General features: G+C 51.6%; 1 protein-coding gene across 4 annotated transcripts in view; it reads left to right on the top strand.

Moving 5' to 3' along the window:
* Positions 1-18,177, top strand: part of Tmem181 (transmembrane protein 181) — a 55,492-nt gene that overhangs the window by 33,395 nt on the left and 3,920 nt on the right. For all 4 annotated transcript variants that reach the window (XR_008221158.1, XM_052750877.1, XM_052750879.1 and 1 more), the window contains exons 4-16: positions 361-451; positions 1,949-2,070; positions 7,037-7,147; positions 8,123-8,203; positions 10,524-10,623; positions 11,189-11,319; positions 11,512-11,603; positions 12,945-13,002; positions 14,577-14,679; positions 15,019-15,070; positions 16,467-16,549; positions 17,459-17,548; positions 17,866-17,932. Coding sequence is in view for 3 of the 4 variants with exons in the window: in XM_052750877.1 (XP_052606837.1) it covers positions 361-451; positions 1,949-2,070; positions 7,037-7,147; positions 8,123-8,203; positions 10,524-10,623; positions 11,189-11,319; positions 11,512-11,603; positions 12,945-13,002; positions 14,577-14,679; positions 15,019-15,070; positions 16,467-16,549; positions 17,459-17,548; positions 17,866-17,932 (1,181 nt within the window). In the remaining variant the exon portion in view is untranslated. The remainder of the gene's footprint in view (positions 1-360; positions 452-1,948; positions 2,071-7,036; positions 7,148-8,122; positions 8,204-10,523; positions 10,624-11,188; positions 11,320-11,511; positions 11,604-12,944; positions 13,003-14,576; positions 14,680-15,018; positions 15,071-16,466; positions 16,550-17,458; positions 17,549-17,865; positions 17,933-18,177) is intronic.

Below are 18,177 nucleotides of genomic sequence, written 5' to 3'. Positions count from 1 at the left end.
GTTAGAGATGGTTATGGAGACGCATGGTGCCGGGGACATGAACACTGTTCCCTGGTGTCCTTTACTAGCTCTGTCTCATCAGTCTGCCATTTCCATTTTCCCCCAGTGACTTCCTCTGGCATTTAGCAGGTTCTGATGGTGGGAATTGCTGCCTAGAGTCTTGGAGAGGCGGGAAGGCGGTGCAGCTGGGCCTTTCTTTAGGAGGCTGATTCCTTGTGCTCTGCAAAGGAAAGCCACCCAGCTCTGTCAGGGCTCATGTTCCAAGCTGTGTGCAAAACGTGTTTTAAACATTAAGATGAGGTGTTCAGGGAGTCTGTGAACAGGGCACATGATGACTTTTGTTTTTTTCTTTTGCTTCAGCTAAAGCCAATTCAAATACGTTCAAACCCACTGTCTACATATAACCAACAACTATGGCTGACGTGTGTTGTCGAGCTGGAGCCCTCAGAAGGTTTGCAGCCCGATATTGGGGGTGGCTCATTGTGTCTAAAATAAACTCATTCTGAAGAGGGGGGAAAGACTTTATAGTATTTGGGCGCATGGTGGCTGATATGTGTAGACAGATGCCCATGACTTCCATGAGGAAAGATTGGAAGGTCTCGGCCGTGTCCCAGTGGGAGTCGGGATGCATCTCTGCGGGATGAGGACAGCTGAGCTCAGTGCAGAGTTGAGAGAGAATTATGGCCTGATACCCTGAGGCATGCTTTTGGTCCCCAGGGATACTTCGTAATGAGTGGGGACAATTTGACATGGGAGAGGCCAGGGCTGCCACTGAACATCTTGTAGTGCACAGCTGTGCCAGTCAGCATTTGGGGCTCGGGGGAGGGGAGTTGCTGAGAAGCCCAGCCCTGGGGCACCATTGTTTTCAAAGACCAGCCTCCGCATCTTCCATGACACAAGCGTTACTTCGTCGTCGTAATGCGAAGTGAGGCTGGTCTCTGATCAGCTGAGGCACTCCGGGAAAGAATTTGAAGACAATCCCTTGACTATAGTAAAAGAAGTGAGAAAAGGCAAAGTTAAGTTTTACATCAGAACTTGTGTGTTTAGAAGATGGTCTAGAAGAAGGATGCACACAGAAACATTAATTATTGTTTTTGAGGTGGGATTGGAATTGTTCAGTGAAGCCACCTTTATGTGAGTTTTTGTTTGTTTGTTTAAATACTTGCTTGTGGGGGGTGGGGTGCATACCTGTGTGTTGGTGCAGAAGCCAAAAGAGGGCATCCTGTGTCTTCTTACATCACCCTCTCTGCCTGTTCTTTTGACCCATGACCTCCCCCTGAACCTGGGGCTCACGTTTTTCTGGGCTACACTGGAATCCAAAAAGCCCCAGTGACCCTCGTCTCCACTCTCCACGGAGCTAGGGTTGCAGGCACGCGTGGGACACTTGTTCTGTGGCTGCTAGGATCCGAACTCCAGTCCTAAGTGGGGGGAGAGATTGAGAGAGACAGAGAGAGAGACAGAGAGAGGGTCAGAGGACAACTTTAAGGGGTCGGTTCTCTCCTCCTGCCATGTGGGTCCCTGCTGTGGAACTGAGGTGGTTGGCCGGGTTTACCTGCTGAGCTACCCCAACAACCCTGTTCTCTTTTTTATGATAAAAATATAATTAATTTTAATCAGAAATAGAGATCTGATTATATCTTGGTGTAAATTAAAGAATTCATGTGGAGAATTAAAGGGGTAATTTCGTGGCCATGTAGCCTTATGTGAAATGAAACAGATGGATCAGAAATGCGGGTTTAACATAACACAGGCCCTTCAGCAACGGTGGGAGGTAGCAAAGGCTTTCCTTTGCTGAATGATGTAAGACTTTCAAACACCAAGGGGGTGGTAATGAGCCTTAGGATGCTCCTGGGCTATCTGTACGTGTCTGTCAACAGGTGGCTTTGCTGCCGGGAGGTGCCTGGTGTGGTCTCACCAAATGTGGATACTAAGTTTCTTTGTCTTGTAGAAACATCTATTCAAACCAGCTTTTCCATGACTGTGAAAGTCAACGGTGTGGCTCAAGATGGAACCACGATATACATTCACAACAAGGTTCACAATCGGACCAGGACACTCACGTGTGCGGGGGTGAGTGTGTTTGATGTCTCCATAGTTACTCATCAGCCGTAAACGCTGTCACAGACCTGCTTGTCCAACAGACAGGCCCAGCTAGGTGAAGGCTTCAAAAACGGGTTTAAAAACATTCATTAGACTAGCATGCAAATAATGGGTTTCCTCATGCAGTCTGCATGCATACATGCCGTATGCTTGGTTCTCATCGTTCCGTTTCCCACGGCCCCCTTTACTCCGGTTACCTCTCTGCCCCCTTAGGCCCTCTTCCTGCTTCCTTACAGTGTGTCCTGTCTCCTCTTTTTCCTGTCTCCCCCAAGATTGCATCCCTCTCGTGACCCGCATTCTGGTTTTGTGACCTCTGCACACCATACACAGATGCACACACACACACGTGTAAACTCACATACATAAATTTAAGTCTAGGTTTTGCATACAAAACATGCAGCATGTGTCTTTTTTTAATCTGGCTTGCTTTGCTTAGCATACTGCTTTCCAGTTGCGTCCATTTTCCCACAACCCTCATGATTCCGTTTTTTCTTCTGCTTACATAAATTCCATGTTGTATATGTGCTGCATTTTCTTTCCCTAGTCATCCGTTGATGGACATCTAGGTTGGTGGCATTGCCCAGCGCCTATCAGTGGCGTAGCAATAAACATGGACATGCCAGGGTCCCACTGGCATGTCCCAGGGTGCTTTAACTGGGTCACTGGCAGTTCTAGGTCAGTGTTGTGAAGACCCTCCACACTGATGTCAGGAGTGCTGGGGTTTACACCCCCACCAGCAGTGAATACCTCCTTCTCTCCTCACACTCCTCACCAGCATTTGTTGGAACTGGGGTAAGATGGGCTCTCAGAGCACTGGTAATTTGCATTTCCCTGATGAGTAAGGATGTTGGTCATTTGAAGCATTGATCATTTATGTTTCATCCTTTGAGAGCTGTGTTCAGTTCTTTAGTTCATTTATTGATTGGATGATTTGCGATGTGGTGTTTAGTTTTTGTGGCCCTTTATGTTTCCTAAATATGAATCCCCTGTCTGAGGTGTAGTTGACACAGGCCACCCTCACCCATCAGCGCCAGTCTGTGCTCCCTCCCTCCCTCTCTTCACCCTGATGACTGCTTCATTTCCTGTGCAGGAGCATTTAATTTCGTGGAATCATACACACGTGCGTTTGTCTGCGACAAACCCTGAACCATGTGACACGTAATGATTGCTGTTGGTAGGCAGTGTGGAGGGTCAGGTCGCAGGTGAACCTCTGCCACTGTTCAGGGTCAGTCTTGGTCATGGTGGCTTTGGTGGTTTATATTGGGTATTGAATGCTCTGATCCGTCTGTGGATGGGGGACAGAGTGCCCAGGCCTCTTGGGGTCAGCGACCACACTTTTAGGATCCGCTGTGGGGTACAGTGTGCGGCTGTGGGATCCAGCATAAGAACAAACTCTCACACCTTTATTCATTGATACTGTATTCTGTTCAGAAGCCGCTAGCTCAGACCCCATCCCTGCAACAGCCAGGAGCCCCATCAGGACTCAACGGGTCCCCGGCAGCAGGGGCACTGCGAGAGGGTCAGAACAGGCAGGGTGTTGATTAGAGGCCTAACTAGACAAGGAATGTTGGAGTGGGTTGCAAGGTTTCACGCTGAGTGCCTTCTGCATGTCACTCATTAAATCCTCACAGGAGGGCCACGGGGTAGCAACTACTATCAGCTTCTATTTTATAGAAGAAGAAACAGAGGCTTCGAGAGGTCACAGCCATTGTCCCGGTTGACACAGATACTAAGTGGGAGGGACAGGATCTAAGCTGGGGTTCTTTTATCCGGGAGCCCGCGTGGCTTTAACCACGCGCATCCTGCCGAGCTACTAACAGTAAGAATACCGCTGATTTCTCCCGGCAAGATGAAATTCGGGCAGGGAAGGACTCCTGTGCAGTGGCTAGTCCCCTTCTCGTTGTGGTTCCTTTCTGTTGACTCAAAGGGTTCAGAACCCCGGCCTGAGGGTGCTGAGCTGTGCTGGAGGGGTGGCTCTTTCCAGCCGAGTTGTGACAGTGGGGGCCTCTCACCTCAGCAACCACAGCCATATCCATCGCAGACAGGGTGGCATCTAGGGAACTAACTGACCCCTCACCCTGGGTCCTTCTTCCCGCCTAAGCAAGCAGCCCGAGTCAATTTCTGGAACATGATATTGTCTGTGGGGGATTAAGTCCTTTTGGCCTGTTCTGGGAAAGTCTCCAGGATCACGGTCCCCCATGTCCTTACCATCCTGTGTGTAGGAGGTACTGAGTCAGTCCTGCTGAATAATGAGAATAACATGTGTACAAGTCCCGGGGGCCTCTTCCCAGCCCCAGACAGGAGTGAGTGAGCGAGATCTCCCTTAGCCACCAGAGCGGGACACACCGCTGCTCACTGTGACCGGTCACCCTGGCTGGCCCGTCTGAAGCATTTCCCAGCACACAGGACTTTCAGTTCCTGGCTTCAAGGAGAGCGGGCCGTCAGGGGCTGGCTTCCATCGCTGCTCCCAGGATGTGCCCACCACAGCTGTCTTCAGAGTGCTTCTTCAGAGCACCTCCGTGGGGCCTCCCTGCCTGTGCGGGGAGCCCTGCATCAGCCTACACTGGTCACTGTTTGGGAGCATCTTCCTCTCTTCCTTAGGCACTCTCCTCACTACTCCAAGGATACTGTCCCAACTCAAGAAAACAAGGAATTTTTATGTTACGTGCATATCTGCCGTCGTCCTATGCTTTTGGAATTTTTTATTTTGTGTGTATGTGTGAAATGTATGTGTGTGCATGTGTGCATGTTTGCGCACATGGATGTACAGATCAGAGACTGGTGTTGGTGTCTTCCACATCATTCGGCACCTTATATATTAAGTTAGGTCCACTCGTCTGAGCCCAGGGCTCAGGAGAGGCAGCCTTGCTTTAGGGATCCTGTCTTCTCCAGAGTGTGGGATTACAGGAGGCGAAGATCCGAAGATCCGAACCCTGGTCCTCACGCTTGCTGGGCAAGCTCTTTCTCCACCGGGCCGCCTCCCTAGCCTTTGTTGCTAATTTGATGTCAAACAAAGAAACAATGCCAGCACCCCGTGGTGGTGAGGAAGCCTTGGTCCTTTTGCCGGGGGCTTCACAATCAGAGTATGGCTCCACCCTGGGGTCTTTACTGTGTTGTCTGTGACAGTACACAGGACCTGAGCATAGCTCCTGATAAAAACGCCTCTGGCTCATGTGAAGGTCATTTGCTGCTCTTCCAGGGACCCAAGTTCACTTCCAGGCAGCCACATCAGGTGGCCCACAACCTCCTAGAACTCAAGCTCCAAGGGACCTGATGCCATCTTCTGGCATTTTTGAGAATGTACATACACAGAAAAAACACAATATGAAAATTGCAAAGGATTCTTTTACTTGTAAGAAGTGTCTCTGGCCGGGGATGGTGGCGCACACCTTTAATCCCAGCACTCGGGAGGCAGAAGCAGGAGGATCTCTGTGAGTTTGAGGCCAGCCTGGTCTACAGAGCAAGATCCAGGACAGGCTCCAAAACTACACAGAGAAACCCTGTCTCAGAAAAAAAAAAAAAAAAAGTCTCTGACAGCCAGGTGGTGGTGACGCCTTCAATCCCAGCACTCAGGAGGTGGAGGCAGGTAGAGCTCTGAGTTCAAGGCCAGCCTGGTCTACAGAGTGCGTCCAGGATAGCTAGGGCTAGAGAAACCCTGTCTCGAAAAAACCGAAAAAGAAAGGAAGGAAGGAACGTCTCTCTCTCTCTCTCCCAGAAGGTGTACCAGTGTACTGCTGAAATTGAATCTGCCCGTTCCTGGTTCCTCTGAGTCCTTAGCGACAACTGTGACCTACAGTCACAGCAGAAGGGGGAGCTTAGCTTTGCTGGGGAGCTCCACATGTGGAGAGGGCAGGCAGCCAGCACCGAGGAGGAGGGAAGCCACTCGGGTTGGAGGAAACCACAGCTGACTCCTGCTTTGACTTGGGAGAGGCTTACGTCAAAGGGCTCCTGTCCCCTCCGAGGGGCCGCCCAGCTGCCTGTGGAGGGACATGCCGCAGGCTGCAGGCTATGTGTCCAGCCTCTGCTCTCCTTCAGCCTCTGCACACCCTCTCCTCCGTGCCTTCCTTCCCGTCCCTTAGAATGAACAGTGCTAGTGGCCACCAGCCCCTCTCCTGTCTTTTGCTCTCTCGTCTCTCTGAGGCTTCTGACGTAAAGCACTGGCCTGGCTTCTAACCCCGACCTCAGACATTGGGTGCTGGACCAAACTGGCCAGTGTAGTTCGCTGGCACTGGCCACACTGCCTCCCCACAGGGGACTGCCACTGCCCAGATGATGGAGCAGAGCTACGATGGAGAGTGCCTGCAGGCCTCTGTAGGCTACACATCCACACCCCGGGGGCAGGGTTTGCTGTGTAGTGGGGCCCCAAGTCCTAATCCTGAAGGCTAGAGAGCGGGACTCAGCAGACTGTGAAGCGTCCACACTACTGCCCACACGATCCACTTAACCGTTGCTGGCAGCTCTTGTTGCGGGGAGGGAAAGGAGGGAAGGAGATCCGTGTAGGGAGCGACAGGCTGAAACCGAGGAGAGAAAAATACATGACTCATAGACGGCGCATGGTCACGGCATTGCAGAGTGGGCCCAGGCCTGGCAGGCTCCGAGGCCTGTTCTGTTAGCTAAGCTTGCCATTGCCCTGTGCAGTAGCGCATTTCCAGACGAGCCAGGCTTCTGTTCTTGCGTGGTTAGCTTTTCTATGCGGGTGCTGTGTTGTCTTTCGGTCATCCGCAGTATTGATTCCGATCACTGTAAGTCATGAGATGCCCACTGGGTGCCTACTTTCTAGGAACCGTCCTTGGCCGGCATGTGCCTTTCTCTGAGCTTTTGGCAAGTTCCGAGATGATGCGTTCTGCTCATCTGTTGTTGAAATGAGTCACTTCAGGTTCGTGGGTGGGAGGGTCCTTTCCACTTGCTTGTGCGACGTGAACTTCCTTTCTTTCAGAAATGTGCAGAAATCATCGTGGCCCACCTCGGCTACCTGAATTACACTCAGTACACGGTGACCGTGGGATTTGAACACCTGAACCAGCCCATCAAGGAGATGAACTTCACAGTGAGTACATAGCCAGCCGCACGCTCCTGTAGCTCCCTTGTTAGGCGGCTGGGTACACCAGTGCCTCATATGGTGTATTTTGGAATACAGTTGTTCAAGTCTGTGAAACCAGGAATAGCTTAAGCAAACAGCACAGAAATTGGAGAAGCCAGGGCCCACTCGGGCAGCACAGCCCAAGCAAGCAGGGCCCACGCGGGCAGCACAGCCCACATGACTATTGAGATTGCAGAGTCATAGTTATATATTTACTTAAGTATTTTAGGAATTACTTCTCACACTTACATGTTACACAAGTCTGTTTTCTTTTCATGTAAAGATTGGCATTTTCTGGTGAAGATTGGCAAGGCTGACTTTTGATAGGAAATTTAAAATTCAAATGCTCTTATAGTGATTAACATATAATATTTTATATAATATAATATAGAATAATTTATCTGCCAGATTCACCACTTAAAGCCATTTCAAAAAGTTCTTAGAATTTAAGGGTTTTTTTTTTATATGTTTGTTTTTGTTGTTTGTTTTTTGAGACAGGGTTTCTCTGTGTAGCCCTGGCTGTCCTGGAACTTACTCTAAACCAGGCTGGCCTTGAACTCACAGAGATCCATCTGGCTGTGCCTCCCAAATACTGGGATTAAAGGCATGTGCCACCACCTACCGGCTTTTTATCTGTTCTTGAATATAGAAATAAGATGTGTTTAAATCTTACAACATTGTGAGAAAACAGAAGGAAAAACCATTTTTTAACTCCTCAGTTATGGTTCCTAATAGTCGGGTGTACCTCCCTGTGCCCTCACCATGGAATAACTGTTTCTGATAGTCAGGTGTTTTCCCTTCAGGTGCAAATCTGACTTTTGGTGTCTTGCACACTCAAATGCTCACACAGACAGACACACACACCCTTCCCGTCCTGACCTGTCCCTGTCCATCCCTACCCCACCCCCACACACACACACACCTCTCTGTTTCCTGTTTCAGTGGAAGACATACAACCCTGCATTTTCCCAGCTGGAGATCTGGTTCCGATTCGTGTTTGTGGTGCTCACCTTCATCGTCACCGTGAGTGTCATTTGCCTGGGGGGCTCTGTGGTCCGGCTGGGTATTACTAACCAGTCTGTGTCCACCGAGGCACTGTGCTCCAAAAGAGTGGATGCTGAATCATGAGTATTTCTGTGTAGTGTAAGACTTGTCTAGTAAATACCCATCGTCATAATGTAATGTAAACATCATTTAACCCTCGTGCAGTGGGGTTGGCCTTGTTGGAGGGACAGTCACAGATGCACCTTTCCCTTGGATTTTTATGTTTGGAAGTTTATTCTGGATGTTTGAGTTTTTGGACTTTTGAAGGAAAAGCTTGCAGAGAAATGGTTCTGCAAATGCAAGCTGCTAGTTCATTTGGGACCTGAAATTTGTGCCCACAAGCACGCTCACTTTGGGGGACGTGTTAGCACAGAAGGGTACCCAAGAAAGCCCAGCCGTGAAAACAGGGACGTAGAAATGGGAGACGGAGTGTGCCATGCTCAGTGGCTGATTGACACCTGACAGCCCCATTCTGCTGTCTGCTGCTGTACACCCTCCAGCTGACAGGGAGTGGAACGCGATCTGCACCGTGTGCAGGGACGGCCTCTCTACTGACGTCTCCAGCACCCTTGGCATACTGTAGACCCACAGTGGAGAGCAGGACACAGGCATGTCCTGAAGGTGTGGGGAGAGGCAGGGCCCAGTCGGGGGTGGGGGGGGGGCTACCCACCACCTCCACATTTCCCCAGAGTGCTCTTGAGTAGGAGCCGCAGGAAATATTAGATAGAAGGATTTAGACGGGGGAGAAACAGATAGAAAATACAGGATAGCCTCAAGAGGGCCTGGAACCTATTCCATCGGGCCAGAACTTTATTCCAAAGGTCTATTTATAACAATGCCAAGGTGTGGAGCAAAAGACTCCCCTGTAGGTAGAGTTTTCCTGCCTTGCCCACAGTCAGGACAAATCTCTCTCACCTGCCAGTCCCACAGTCACTCAGACCCGACCAAGTAAACACAGAGACTTATATTGGTTACAAACTGTATGGCCGTGGCAGGCTTCTTGCTAACTGTTCTTACAACTTAAATTAATCCATTTCCATTCATCTATACCTTGCCACATGGCTCGTGGCTTACCGGCATCTTCACATGCTGTTTCTCATCATGGCGGCTGGCAGTGTCTCTCTAACTCAGCCTTCCACTTCCCAGCTTTATTCTCCTCCTTGTCCTGCCTACACTTCCTGCCTAGCCAATGGCCAATCAGTGTTTTATTTATTGACCAATCAGAGCAACACATTTGCCATACAGACCATCCCACAGCACCCCCCCTTGCTCGTTATAGTCAAATGTAGACCCTTACAAACATCTGCACTCAGGCCTGTGGTCCACTCATCCTCTCTATGCAGACCTGCTGGGTAAAGCCACTAGGAAACCTGAAAATGGTCTCCCACAGCCCAGGCCCTTGAATCAGGCTTATGGTGGCTGTGCAAGCCTGGGGCCATGGAGAACGAAGTGAACCACTGGCTCATAATTGGTCTCTCAGAAATCCTCCATATATATGTATGTGTGTGTGTGTATACATACTTACATATATACATGTATATATGTATATAGAGAGAGGGAGGGCTACCTGGTATCTGGATTTTCTTAGGGACCAAAGATTGGTAATCACAGCCCTAAGTTTGTTCTTAAATGGGGAAGGGGCCTGAACATCAGCAGATAACCTGTTCTGGAAAAAAACAAACAAACAAACAAAAACCAAAAAGTAATCCACAGGCCAGGAAATTCAGGTGGCCCAGAAAATGATTAGTTTATATTAGATGACAGGGAAAAAAATAACCTGTGTGTAACACATTGTACAGTGTTTGAAAGCTGTTTAAAGACGTCTCTCCCAAGGGCTCTACACATATGGAGGTGTTTGAAAACATGCTACTGTGGCATGGCTTTGCCTCTTGGCTTTTCCTTGGGGATCCTAATACTGTCCTTAGTACGTGGTGCCATCTGTCCACTGTCCTGCTGGGTAGGTGAGCTGGTGGCATCTCCAGATGTGCTCTGGGAAGCCCTGTGAGCCTCCATGTGGGGACATGCCTGAGTGAAGCCGCCCAAGCAGAAATGCAAGGGGTAGGCACGTTTTCTGTGGGCAGAGACTTCGTGGCCGCGTGGAAACAGCGTGTGACCCATCTCACCTGGGGCCCCATGCAGCAGTTATACTTTTTGTCTTGGCTCTCACTGATAGCTGGTGGGACCTCAGGAGTCATTTTAACCAGGGGATCTGCCTGGTGCCTCCCTGACGGGGTGAGACTCACCCTGCTGGGTAGGGGGACAGGGCCCAGCAGACAGTCACTGGCCGTTTGCTCCGCAGTGCCTGTTTGCACATTCCCTGCGCAAGTTCTCCATGAGAGACTGGGGCATCGAGCAGAAGTGGATGTCCGTTCTCCTGCCGCTGCTGCTGCTCTACAATGGTGGGTGCCCTCTTCATCTCAGAACCTTCCCCCTCAGGCTCAGAGCGGTCAGCCACCTTGAAAGGCGGCCCGGTCCCAGAGACCCCGGGATTGTCCGCAGGGCATCCCTGGAGGAATATGTTGAGGCACACTCCTGCTCCCCAGGCACCGTGTCGCACAGCCGTAGCAGATGCTTGGAGCCTGAGCAGACACAAACTGCCTGCATAGTGGGAGCCTGGCCGAGCTGCAGCCCCAGCAGTCTCGGGACTTGGCTGGGCCGCCTCCTCCTCTGTCCCCATTCCAGAAAGCATTTGCTTCCTGAGCTGTGGCTCTGGGAATTCTCGGGCCGGGCTGCGGGAGGAGCTGACACGGGCAGATGGCTCCCTCTCTGTTGGGATCACTGCTTCAATCTGCTCAGTGGCTTTCAGACATTCGGAAAACAAAATGGCCTTTGGTGTGCTCCCTGCCCTTCAGCTCCGGCCGGGGGAAACACGATGATGAGCCTTGAGCTCAGAAGGGGCTGGGGGCTCTGTGCGGGTTGCCAGGCTGCCATGTTCTTGCCCATGCTCTGTCTTCTGCCTTCCAGACCCCTTCTTCCCGCTCTCCTTCCTGGTGAATAGCTGGTTCCCGGGAATGCTGGACGACTTCTTCCAGTCTCTGTTCCTGTGCGCCCTGCTGCTCTTCTGGCTGTGTGTGTATCATGGGATACGGGTCCAGGTAAGCAGACAGACAGACCATCTCCTCTTGCGTGATGCTGGTCATCCTTCAGAATGAGTGGTGCCATGAGACCCTCCCTGGCCTACCATACACAGCAGAGGCATGCTGTGTAGAAGTGTTTGGGACCTAATATGCCTTGTTAGGGTTAGTCACTGTTTGCTGTATTTCTTACTACTTTTTTTTTCTTTTTAGGGAGAAAGAAAATGCTTAACTTTCTATTTGCCTAAATTCTTCATCGTTGGACTGTTGTGGCTGGCTTCTGTTACGCTGGGAATATGGCAGACGTGAGTAATGCTGCTTGCTGGCTTTGAAACGGTCACCCCTGGAAAGTGTTGACAGCCGCGGGCAGGCTGGACCTGCTGCCCTGTGACCTCATCCAGACTGTAGCATCTGTCCCGGCTCACATGTAGTCAGACAGCTGGATCCAAGGAATTGCGCTTAGCCTGTGTGGCCTGCATCGAAAGGATTCCTAGTGTAAGGGGGAAAGTGAGAAGGCCTGTGTCATCGTAGGCCTCTTTAGCGAGAAAGGACTTGGTTTGCTGGAACAACACCCAGGACTGCCCAGCAGAGACGCTGGAGTCCCCTCTTGAACCTTCAGGCTGTCTGACCTTTGCACAGCTTCAAGCTTGACCCTGGTTAGACTCACGTGACCCTGGTTAGTGCTGTGCCCCTTTTGTGAAATGGCTTTGCTGCGGGAGCCGGGCATCACTGCCCAACTCCCCAGAGATGCTGCTCGGTTCCCGACCCAGTGTGCTTTGGGGGCATTTCATGTTTCACTCATGCCACAGTGGCACTGAGAAGACCTCACACCATCCAGCCACTCATTTCCCTGCCAGCCCGGCTCCCAGTGCGAATTCTGGAATTGCAGCTCATGCAAGTTTATATTGCTCTTTTTTTTTTTTTTCTTTTTGCTTACTCTGCTGTCATCTGTCCCACGTGCCCAAGTATGCCATTGAAATAAGCTCCAGGAGCGGGGGAGACGGCTCAGCAGTTAGCGTACTGCACTTTAAGAAGACTGAGCCGGGCGGTGGTGGTGCACGCCTTTAATCCCAGCACTCGGGAGGCAGAGCCAGGCGGATCTCTGTGAGTTTGAGGCCAGCCTGGTCTACAGCGCGAGATCCAGGAAAGGCGCAAAGCTACACAGAGAAACCCTGTCTCGAAAAACCAAAAAAAAAAAAAAAGAAGACCTAAGTTTACTTCCCAGCACCCGTATCAGGTGTGCCCCCGTGCCCCAGGAGATCCTACACCTTTGACCTCCCCAGGCACCTGCACTTATGTGCACATATCATTCCCAGAAACACATACATACACATAATTTAAAAAGTAACTCTTTTATAAAAGACAGCTCTTTATGTAAGGGATATTTGTAAGTCAAACGTCCTGCACCTTCACCATACTCATGAGCACGGACAATTAGCAGGCGTGCACCACTGCATCCGACTTAGTGTTGGGTACCTTTTCATTGTATAATATAGGGTTGCTATTTAAAAATCCTGCAATGTTGGTAGCAAGTACTGTACTTTTACAAGCAAAAAAGAAGATGAAAGAAAAACCTGAGTCAGGAAAAGTATGAAATGCAGCGTAAGCTTTCTTATTAATCTGTATTTTTAACATCATCCTTTTAGATTTAATGAATTGCACGATCCCATGTACCAATATCGTGTTGACACGGGGAACTTTCAGGTAAGCACTGTTGGTGAAGCCTCCCATTTGTTCATCTTCACGAGGTGGCTGGTTTTGTAACTCTACCCACGCTGTTAGTACAAGCTCCAGTGGCTGTTTAAAAACAAGTGTAGAAAGTTCCGGAGTGGCAGATCTGGAGAAAGGGGTTGAGTCATACCAAAAGTAAACCTTTAGGCTGGGGAGGTGGCTCATCTGGTAAAGTACTTACCACACAGGCATGAGGACCTAGGAAGAGACTGGTCTAGGGTCTGGGGAGACCAGAGGATTCTGGGATGAGGGGCCTGGGGCAGGGCACCCTGGGCGGAGCTTAGCTCAGAAAGAGAGTCCATATTTGGGGTGAGGAGGGGCTTGGAGCCAGCTATAGGCAGGGCAAGAGCTTCAAGGGGTTTTCTGGGTGCGGGTGGGTCCAGGAAGGTGAGGCTCTGGCCCATTTCACAGGGAAGAGTCAGCTGAGGCTGTTGGGGGTGACACTCCCAGAGTTAGAGGACTTGGCGGTGATGGACCGTCTGCTATTGCTGTTGTATTTGTCTGGCCTGGTTCATCCTTTCTTTGGCAAACTGAGGCAGGAAGAAGGGCTACAGAGTTAGGAGCCACACTGCAAGGGTATGCAGCCCAGGCCGTTACAGGCTCAGCCACTCCCTCTGTTTCTTCATCTATGAAATGGGTCGATAATGGAATCTTCCCCCATCATACAAGGAATGCAGAGCTCTTGGTCCAATGTCACAGACAAGGCTCCGTCCTGAATTCTTGGCGAGCCCTTCCCAGCCAGGCTGTCTGGAATGGAGCTTCAGGGGCTCAAGAACAGAGAGCAGCCAACATCCTTTACTGAAGGACCCAGCAGGGACCAAAGACTGCTAGGGTGCGGGGAACAGCTGTCCTGCCCCTCCCCCTCTACGAGGACATGAACCCAGACTGACGGTTCTTCCACAGCAGCAGCAGAATCCTGGTCCCTGACCTGCAGCCCCACCCTCGAGGCTGTGACCCTGAAAGAGGGCCTCTGCTTCAGGGAGGGCAGGAAAGGCTGCAGCTCCTACCTGAGGAGCCTCCTAGTCAAGAAGGCTCAGTGAGAAGAGCACGTGGCCCCTCTCATCAGAGCTGGTGACCCCCTGCTTCAGGCAAGGGCTTTCCCATCCTCAAGCAATGGAAGGGCATGCCTCCAGACCTTAGGTCTCCTAGAACCTTCCATTCAGCCCCTCCTTTCTCAGGAACACCAAGGCCTGGAACAGTCAGGTCTTACATGAGGACCAGCTGGGTCCAGCCCTATGTCCTGTCAGCATAACCCTTGTCCTCAGTGGCACAGGGACCAGGCCCCACCCCAGGCAAAGGCCTCAGTGGCTGCCACCACTTGCCAGCACCCTCTGGCCTCAGGTTCAAGGCAAAGCACTGGTTCATGAATTTGAGTGATCTTGGCATGAGATGCCTGTGCTTGGGGGGCCCTTCCTGGGGCTGTGTCAGTGGGGGTGACCTGAGGCCCTGGGTCCCCTCTAATCACACTGGGCTTCAGCACCTGTGGGGTGCTGAAGGCTGCACACGGCAGTGCCTAGTCTCACCCTCACCTGTCTCTTTTATTCCAGGGCATGAAGGTCTTCTTCATGGTGGTGGCCGCTCTGTACATTTTATACCTCCTATTCTTGATCGTGCGGGCGTGCTCTGAGCTCCGTCACATGCCTTACGTGGGTGAGTGCCACTCTGTAAGCAGGGGGCAGCAGGGCCACACCCCCAGAAGCTGCTGGCCCTAGAAAGCCACCCCTGGTGCCACAGGGCTGTGAGAACGGCCGGGGACCTAGAAGGACCATAAATAACATGTCCTTGACCAGGGCAAGCCACAAGACGTAGGCCCTTTGTCAGAAACCACTGTGTTGGGCCCCACACTGTGCGGCCTTCCCAGTAGAACAGGCACAGAGCATACAAGGGAGAGGGCCTGCCCCGGGGTGGCTTTGTGTATCGGCTTTGTTTCTGTCTTTCAAACTGCGCTAAGGTGGAATTTGTTAACGGGAGCGAACCCTTCTTTTTCAGATCTCAGGTTGAAGTTTTTGACTGCATTGACCTTTGTAGTGCTTGTTATTAGGTAAGACTTTGTGTGTGTGTGTGTGTGTGTGTGTGTGTGTGGTATCTGCGTGTGCGTGCATGTGTGCTTGGCTGTGCTTGAGTGGGCATGCATGTGTGTGTCTGTGCACATGTGTGTCCGGAGCCAGAGAGTCAACCTGCGTGTCTTCCTCTTTCATTTTCCACCTTATTATTTTTTATATTAACTAATTCACTAGTGCACGTGTGTGGAGGTCAGAGGAAAAGATACAGGAATGGATTCCCTGCCGCTCGTTCCCGCTCCTTCCTCCCATGAGTGGTCCATGGACGAAACTCAAGTTGTCAGGCTTGGCCTCGGCATCTTTCCCTGCTGGGTCATCTGGTCCACCTAGTTCTCCATCTTAGTTGTCAGGCTTGGCCTCGGCATCTTTCCCTGCTGGGCCATCTGGTCCACCCAGTTCTCCATCTTAGTTTTTTAGAGACAGGGACTTTCACTGGACCCCGAGCTCACTAATTGGTTAGGCTGGCTGTCCAACAGTCTCTGCCTCTGCACGCCTCCCAGCCACTTCCCAGGCACTTACAGATGCCCTCCCCCACTCCCAGCTTTTACCCACACCCGGGATCTGAACTCAGATCCTCATGCTGGCATGACAGGCACAGAGCCTCCCCCCAGCCCCAGGACTTCATTTCATGAGTGAGTTAACGCTGTAATCCCATCCCACATGTTTCCTCCTGGGTGGAGTTAGTTCGGGGTACTTGTGGCCACACACATCCACAAAGTCAGAGGGCTCCTGTGGTGGCGTACACCTTTAATCCCAACATGTGGGAGGCTGAGGCAAGTGGATCTCTGAGTTCGAGGCCAGCTCCGTCTACAGAGCGAGATCCAGGACAGCCAGGGCTACACAAAGGAACCGTATCTCGAAAAACCAAAACCAAAAAAAAAAAGTTATAGACTGGCCTAGGTTATAAAAGTTCCATCATGAATGTCCTGGCTGGTGAGGCCGTCAATCCCTTTTCCCTGAACCTGCTGATCACAAGCAGTCACCCACGTCTGGGAAATACCTCCTTCTAGGGATGCCCGAGGAGTGTCTGGGCCTCGAGATCCTTTTGGCGCCGAGGACAGGACCGGGCATGAGCAGTCAGCAGACATCAAGGAGAAGCCACTGCTGGGCTGTGGGGGCAGGTGGCAGCCATCCACAGAGTCCTCCCCCAGGCAGCTGTTTCTTTGACTAAGTCCCAAGAGATTGTTAAAGCCATCCAGCGGGTGCCCACGCTGCTTTCTTGGTTGCTTGAGCAGCATGGAGTGGATGTTGTGTTTTTCCCGGGAGCCAGAGTGCCTGTGGGGGGTCACATCGGTGTGTGTATGGAGGTTTCCTGTGGAGTCTGAGTGGGGTGAGCGGTTCTGTATTTTTACACCGTGGTTCCCCCTTCTTTTACAGCATCGTCATCCTCTATCTGAGGTTTGGAGCTCAAGTGTTGCAAGACAACTTTGTAGCGGAACTGTCGGCTCACTACCAGAACTATATCCTTGTCCTGGGGAACCGGGCCTGCGGGCGGCCCTGTGTTCATGGTTAACACCTTAGCTTTGGACGTTTACAAGGGGACCTGTGCTCAGCAGGCCGCAGGCATGCCTTGCCCCCTCTCTTGGCTTCCTGTTGGCCCTGGGAAGGGTGAGATTCATCAGTCCTCCTTCTGAGGCAGGAAGCTCACACACAGCAGGGCTGAGTCAGGGCCCCAGATTCGTCACTGTGTGCACAGCCCTGATCCAAGCTGATGACCACACTGTACCGGGCTCAGTGCCTGGCTGCTGTCTCCTCAGTGGGGCAGTCAGTCCTGAGCTGATAGCTCCCTCTAGCAGAGAGAGAGAGAGCACAGAGGAACAGCCAGGGGCGATTGGAGTCTGTGTGCCGACAGCACCTTCTGAGCATCACCGAGGTGCAGCCAGATGCCAGCCTCACCACGGTGACAGTTTGGGTACAGGGACTGCTCACTCGGCACTGGAGCTTCCGTTCCTACCGTGCCCATATCCAGTCCACATCTTGTTTCTCCCGGCTTCCCTGTCCGTGGTCAGGTGAATGGAAAGCATGCCTGTCTTAGGATTAATGAGGACTTTCTTCATTACTCATGTCTAAGCTCCACACTGAGTTCGTTCCGAGGTGCTTGGGGGTCTGTAGTTGTGAAGGTGGAGGACCACTCTGAGCTTTGGGGTCTGCGTTTCCTTGCGTCAGTAGACCTCAGTCTCCTTCCTGTTCTTTGGGAGTTTGAATCCTGAAGGGTCCTTGTGACATCTAGCCATGAGCTTGAGCTGAGGCATCCGGGCTGTGGACCTCCCCTAGGCTGGTCAGTGGTTCACCCTGGAAAGGGCTTCTGGGGAACGGGAGGAGGCGGAGGCTCGCGTGTCCGAACCTATGCTTCCCTTGACCAGCACCACCAGCAGAATTCCTGTCTTTCTATGGCCTGCTGAACTTTTACCTCTACACGCTGGCCTTTGTGTATTCGCCATCGAAGAATGCTCTGTACGGTGAGCCGCCAGGTCTGGGTTACTGTCCCGAGAGCTGAAACAGAAGTTTCCATTGGCTCAGGTTTTCCCCAGGTGCAGGGCCCTGTGACAGAGAGGCGGCAGGAGAATGGTAGCCTGAAGTTGAACACAGGACAGGGCAGTGCTGTGTCTGCCACAGTGTCACAGTTGAACACAGGACAGGGCCGTGCTGTGTCTATGTCATGGTGTCACAGCATGCCACTGCTGAGTTTGGGGCTTGGGATCTAGCTCCTTCGGACTCCTACCTGGGCTAATAACACAAAATGCTCTCATTAAAAAGGCGTTTGTTGATTTTTCAGAGTCCCAGCTAAAAGACAACCCTGCCTTTTCCATGCTGAACGATTCCGATGATGATGTGATTTACGGGTAAGTCACCGTCACCCCGTGCACAGCCTGGCTGTCTGCTACTGAATGATGGATGGTATTTGAAGACTGTCTCCATGGCATCAGACCGTTGCCTGGAAGTGTCAGGAGTTTTATGGCTTTGGTTTGTGTGTTTCACACGGACTGAGCGGCAGTCCATCGTGCCTGCAGTCTGTGGTAACCCCAGAACAGCTCTGTGTGAATTAATGGGTGCCGAGAGTCCAGCTGGGGGAGTGGACAGGGGTCAG

Source organism: Peromyscus californicus, unplaced genomic scaffold (assembly GCF_007827085.1).
Source record: "Peromyscus californicus insignis strain IS unplaced genomic scaffold, ASM782708v3 Scaffold_22__1_contigs__length_63687245, whole genome shotgun sequence".
Lineage (NCBI taxonomy): Eukaryota > Metazoa > Chordata > Mammalia > Rodentia > Cricetidae > Peromyscus > Peromyscus californicus.
This window is presented reverse-complemented; position numbering and strand designations above follow the sequence as displayed.